Consider the following 6,396-nt stretch of genomic DNA (forward strand, 5'->3'; position numbering starts at 1 on the left):
GAGAAAAGAGACTGAAGAAAATAGAGGGAAGAGAACGAGGATGAATGAGTGAGAAAAAAATGTAATAAAGAACAAAAATAAACAATTCCTAAATCACGCATTTTGAAATTTTGAAATGTAGAGGCCCTGCAATCAAGAAGCTGTGCAGCATAGTATATCCATTGGTTCGAAGCAAAAGATGGTCACTTCAATCAGAACTAGAATCTACCATGGGAGATTCAAACGGGCGGTCAAAGGAGAAACAATCCACACCTGAATTAGGATTGATATAGGCTGCACAAACTACAGGACAGCAAAGAATCCATATAATACCTTGCTACTGCCGCTTCACTGATGACAAGCTACCATATGGCTCTCCCAAACAACGTAGCAGCTTGAGGACTCAAGCTGCCATCAAGATTTAGATGCTCATGGTCCGCTATTCAACACACGGAGCAGAAACAGGCACCAAAGTGTACATGCAGTGACAATATTCGACTCAAGCATTACATCTTCCACAGATGCTGAACAACTCCAAACAAACAAAATGCAAGACAGGAGTGCACAGGTCTATAATTAAAATGCTCAAAACTTCAACATTGTTCACGTTCATTGCCATTCTCCAGGGAACTGCCTAATCACCAAGTTGTTACCAAAACTATGGTTTCTGGAATACATTGATAGCAAACTAACAGATACTTCAATCAAACCATCTGGACTTGAAAGATGTGAAAATGGAGGTATCCAAGCATGCATATTTAAGCCGATTCGGTCACTGGGTACTCGAAGACGACCTCCTTTCCGCAAAGCTTGCGGTAGACTGCAGAGAAGGTCTCCAGCTTGTATTCAGTGTTGTTGCGCTCCTTTGGGTCCAAGTAGATCTGAAAGAACATCACAACATAAGGATCGATTGTAGCATTGCAAGCCCGTCAGGCTGGCTGTGAAGTGCAAGATGACAAGTAACAGGCTAATGCAAAGAACCATATCAAATAATAATATGTAGCAATTACAGTGCTACAGATGCAATTATCAATGTATTTATGCTTTGGTCTACTTCTCATAGGAATTATATGACATCAATATACTAGGGAAGTTGCAGAATCTACCTTGATGACCTTGGCACCATCCAAACGGTATCTGATACGCTTCCCCACAATCTCAGCAGGGTACACAACATCCTCCAAGATACCATCATGGACAGCTGTCAGAGTTCTGGTGCGAGGGCGCTGAACAGCGGAACCCTTCTTCGGGGGCCTCACAATTTTTCTTGTTGCGACAAAAACCACATCCTGTGTAAGCAAAGCAGATAATCAGTTCACTGTTTGATTGATGATCGGCAGTCTATTACAGTTTTAAACAAACTCTTTCAAACAGAAAGAGCACATGTTCAGTTAATGAACTGCCCAGTTTCTACAGAAAATGGTACAGTACAAGTCTGACAAGTTCAATAAGCATGAAGCTCAAAACTATAATACTGCATAACTCAACAGTTCATGCAACGGAATAAATTATAGAAAGGTCACTCTTCTGTGTCTGATAGCTATGATATTTTGATTGCTGGAATTTGATAACAGAAATGGCTACCTAAGAAATCAGGATTTTATTTCTATGTTACCAAGGTAAACCAGACATGCCCAAGTGTCAATATAATCAACCATCTTCATATACAAATCTTGGCAAGTTGCACTTAAAAGGTTGGTTTTGTGAGTTAGACAATCAGTTCTTCAGTGAGTGGTAAATTCAGTATTCCCTATTTGAATTGCAATACTAGATTCTAGTAACAACGCAACAATCATAAAAAATTAACCTGCCCAATTGTTCAGCACTGCTACTTCAGGGTACTATCTACATCGTTTAAGAGTAGCAACTCAAGCATGCACTAAGCAAGAAAGTGCTAAATCACAACAGAGCACGAGAGCATTTGCAACTCACCTTGCCGCTGAACTTCTTCTCGAGCTCCCTGACGAGCCTGACATGGATCTTCTTGAAGGCCTTGCGCAGACGGTACGGCACATGGATGACCACGGCCTTCCTGTTCCCAACGATGTCCAACTGGCTGCAAACACAACATCACCACATCAAAAAACATTGTTTCCGCAACATAAATAGGAAGGCACATATAAGATCTAGGTAGACCAGATGCAGCAGAAGGCGGCTTACAGAGCAGTGTTGATGTAGAGGTCCTTGAGGTCGCTCTTGAGCTCGGTGTTGCCGTTCTCCAGATCGAACAAAGCCTGCAAGATACCAAACACCACGGTTATGTCACACGCTGACGACGAATCAAGACGCGGAGCGGTTCTAGAAGGAGAAGAGACGGAGCCGAGAGGATAAGGGAAGAGCCGGTCACCTGCGCGACGGTCTCCTCGATCTCGGAGGGCTCGACGCCCTTGTCCTTCTGGATCTTCTTCCTGGCGGTGTACATCTTGCTTCCCTTTCGCCGGGCCCTGCCGCTGCAAAGGTTCGATTCGTAGAGCACACACGGATCAGCAACGAGCGCGCACGGCGAGTGGCGGCGGCTGAGGGACGGGGAGAGGGAAAGAAGATACCTTTGGCGCGAGGAGATGAGGGAGCAGGGAAGTGGAGGCGCCGGCGCTAGGGTTTGGGAGGAGTCGTGAGAGGCTCGCAGATAGCGCTCTTATAAAACCCTAATCCTGAGGAATGGGCCGACGAGATGTAATGCGATGGACGGGCCGTGTTTAGTTGGTCGATCAGCCTGGCCTGGATAAAATGAGAGGCCTTTTTAGTTGTAAGTCTTTTGAGCTTGTTCTTCTGGGCTGGCTTTTCATGGATCACAGGAGGCCTTTTTCTATCGGTACAGAAAGGAGAGGCATTTTTGTTGCGAATCAAAGGAGATGCATTTTACTTGACAACTTGACATGGATATGGAAGGAAAGGATTTCCAACCCTTGACTAGGTGACCGTCATCTTCCTTCGAGAGTTGTCTGGTGGATACCGTCTTGCTTCTCCCCTCAAACCTACAGCGATCTCCTCGCCGGCCTCCTTCCCCTTGTCGCTGGCGGCCACGGCTGGCCGGCGATGAGCGGTGGGAGTGCCGTTGGTAGTAGTTATAGGTCTTCTTGTAGGATCCGACATAGATAGGAGTTGTGCCTCAGCACCGGCGGGAGGCGCTTGGTGGCCGTCGACGACTGTTCTTGCTTGCTTTCCATGGTGGACGGTGAGTATTTTGGATGGATCTATCGATTGTTCCTCAAATAATCCCGATTTTGGTGAAAGAAGTGGTTGGGGCAGCCTGGTTCATCTTCTTCGTTGTGGTTGGCGAAGGATGGATGGGTTGCTGAGATGTGATAGTGGAGGCGTGGCTCGGAATGTGGTGTCTCTCGGAGAGGGATTTGTGGAGGCCGGAAAGCAGCCTTTGTCTCTTTTCTTCGACTCCATCGACGGAATTTGGCGGAGTTGAGATCCGTTTGGCACCGGGAATGGTCCCGACCGATGTGCTTCAACAGCTACCGTCCCGGCGTTCGCAACGGGCTTCATGCGGTTCACAAAGCAGATATGCAAGGGTGCTCAATCGGATTTTGGGCTAGCGGTGGTCGGCGATCCGTTTCTCGTCGGCGTCCGGCCGGCGGCGGTGTTTCCATATCAAGATCAACAAAGGGCGTTTGCTGAGCGCGGAGTTGATGAAGGAGAATTTATGCGCAACGTTAAGTGGAACCCAAGAGTAAGGTATGATGAGCACACCGGGAAGTTTTCCCTCGCAAGAAACCAAGGTTTATCGACCAGTAGGAGAAAAACGTTCTCTCCCGAGGTGTTGCGAACCAACTCGTCGCAGGGCGCACTGCCGGCGTCAGCAGCAACGTGGAGACATGCACACAAACAACCAAGTACTTTGTCCCCAACTTTCAGCGAGGTTTTCAAGCTCACTGGTTTTGCTGAAAACAAAGGATTAAATGAACCGTGTGGAAAAAGAATTGTTTGCAGAGAACAGAATAGGAAAATGTTGTAGAAGATTGCAATTAAAAGAATAAGGGTCGGGGTCCACAGTTCACTAGAGGCGCCTCCCCAATAAATGAATATGCTGGGTAAACAAATTACAGATGGGCAATTGACAAACAGAGATTCTACGCTAATGGTTGGTGCAGAATACATGTTATGAAAGTATGCGAGCATTACAACAATATACATAGACTGTAATCCAACTGCATCTATAACTAATAATCCACCTTCAGGATTGCATCCGCGACACCCTCCAGTATTAAGTTGCAAGCAACAGACTATCGCTTTAAGCAATGTGTGTAAAGTAAACGATGAAACTACCCTTGAATAGAACACCGATGTTTCCTCCCTAGTAGCAACAGCACATCTACAACCGTAGAGAACAAGGTCACTTCCCATGGTTAAATAGAGGCATGAACCCACTATCGAGCATAAATACTCCCTCTTGGAGTCGCTATCATCTACTTGGCCGTGAGCATCTACTAGAAACAGAGAGCATGCAAGATCATAATAACATAATACATAATCTCAACCAAAGCAATCTCTCCATAAATCGGATCCACATCAAACCAACATGTAGCAAATACAAATAGATGATCTTGATCATGTTAGGCAGCTCACAAGATCTATACATGAAGCACAACAAGGAGACGAAACCCATCTAGCTACTGCTATGGACCCATGGTCCCGTGGAGGACTACTCACGCATCACCTCGGATAAAGACATGGCGATGTAGAGGCCTCCGGCGGTGATTTCCTTCTCCGGCAGGGTGCCGGGATGGACTGCAGAACCCTCCCGAACTAGGGTTTCGGTTGACGGAAGCGTCAGAACTGTTCATGGATGGAGGCTCGGGTCCCTGTGGTTTTCCCGATACGAGGAATAAATAGGCGGAAGGGCGGAGCAAACGAGGCGACGAGGCACCAGCACATGGGCCGGGCGCGCCAAGGGTGGGCCCGCACCTGCCCTATGTATCGCCACGTGGCAGCTCTCCTGCGCGTGTCCTTCTGGCTACGTCTTCGTCCCGAAAAAATAAGACTTTGGGCTTTTGTTTCGTCCAATTCCGAGAAACTTTCTGATGAGGACATCCCTACCACACTACTACCTCCGTCATTACCAAATGAAGATGAAGCTGCTGTGAAGCTCAAGTCCAATGAAGTTAGGATTGGACCTATTACAAGGGCTCGTTCGAAGCTACTTAAACAACAGGTGAACTTGTTCCTAAACGATACTTTGATTGATGAGAACTTTATACTACCTAAGTCCTGTTACTTATGTATAATCAGGTATGAAGAGGAGACAAGCATCGCACGGGGAGGAGAGGAGCAGCTGGACATGAAGATGGACGTGAAGCTGGACATGGAGCTGGACATGAAGATATCTCATGGACGCGCAGGGGAGGAGCGGGAGGCATGCGCGAGAGGAGACGACACAGTCCAGGCCGGTCCAGCATCCGGTCAGACCGACCGCCACGCCGGCGCGCCCGGTCCCTGGCCCGGTCCGACCGGGCGGCACGCCGGATCCGGGGTACTGCAGAGCACTTCCCACGCCCGGTCAGCACCCGGTCACTGGCCCGGTTTGAACCAGCCAGCCCGGCCCCACGCCCGGTCGACCGGCCCCCAGACCGGCCGTGTCCGAGTCTGTCTCGACCAGATCTATTCTGGGTCGGTTATTTTCATACTTTTTCGACCTGAGGTCGTCCTGAACCCCTATATAAGTGCCCAAGACGCCCCCAGAGTTGCTTTAGACCATGTTTAAGATAGACCATAGTTCTTAGTTGTTTGCTCTGCAAAATTATTGAATTCCCTACACCATATTGCTTGATATTGTGTAGATCTGAAAGTCTTGTGTAATCTGCTGTTCCATTGGGAAATAGAAGGTTGCAACTTACCGCTTCGTGGTCGGTGGCTACGTGCGCAAGTGTGTGGATGCGAATATCTTGCAGGGTTGAGAGCTGTTGCATTGGCGACAGGGAGCAATCGAGAGATCTCGTTGCGTCATACAAGTTATCATCCACTTCATCAAGTTACCTCCGCTGCAATCATCCCGTGATCATCATCACCATCGTTGCTTACTGAGAAGATCGGGCCACCCCTTATCATCTTGGTATCAGATTCTCGGGTTTCCTCGGTAAGCCATCCACAATCCACCCCATAGTTGAGTTGTGAGTGTTTCCTATCCAGAAAAAAGGCAAAAAAAAAAAATAGGGTTAGGGTTTTCCATAGCCTTAGATTGCACTAATTTCAAGTTTTAGTTGCTTTTCTAGTTGTTTTTGCGTATCTTTTTCTTGCATCTAGTATTGTTAGAGTTTGAGTCTCTATTATCATCTAGTTTCAGCTTTTATTTCTCCGAGTCCACATAGCATACAAAGTGTGTTTGTCCAAACCATAGCCACAGAGATTTCGATATAAGTGACTAGGAACTTCCCCAGAAGAGACTAGTTTTACCGCTCGACAGGCTGCTCA

At 47.4% G+C, this 6,396-nt stretch overlaps 1 protein-coding gene across 1 annotated transcript; it reads right to left on the minus strand.

The window, feature by feature from the left end:
* Positions 1–527: 527 nt before the first annotated feature.
* On the minus strand, positions 528–2,631 carry LOC124702187 (40S ribosomal protein S7). Its single transcript, XM_047234305.1, has 6 exons — positions 2,526–2,631; positions 2,327–2,429; positions 2,140–2,213; positions 1,912–2,035; positions 1,086–1,268; positions 528–860 (listed from the first exon to the last, which is right to left on the minus strand). Exons 2-6 carry the CDS (start codon positions 2,399–2,401, stop codon positions 738–740), a joined length of 579 nt encoding a protein of 192 aa, XP_047090261.1. The 5' UTR covers positions 2,402–2,429; positions 2,526–2,631; the 3' UTR covers positions 528–737.
* Positions 2,632–6,396: the final 3,765 nt, after the last annotated feature.

The sequence above is a fragment of the Lolium rigidum genome, chromosome 3, assembly GCF_022539505.1.
Source record: "Lolium rigidum isolate FL_2022 chromosome 3, APGP_CSIRO_Lrig_0.1, whole genome shotgun sequence".
Classification (NCBI taxonomy): Eukaryota; Viridiplantae; Streptophyta; class Magnoliopsida; order Poales; family Poaceae; genus Lolium; species Lolium rigidum.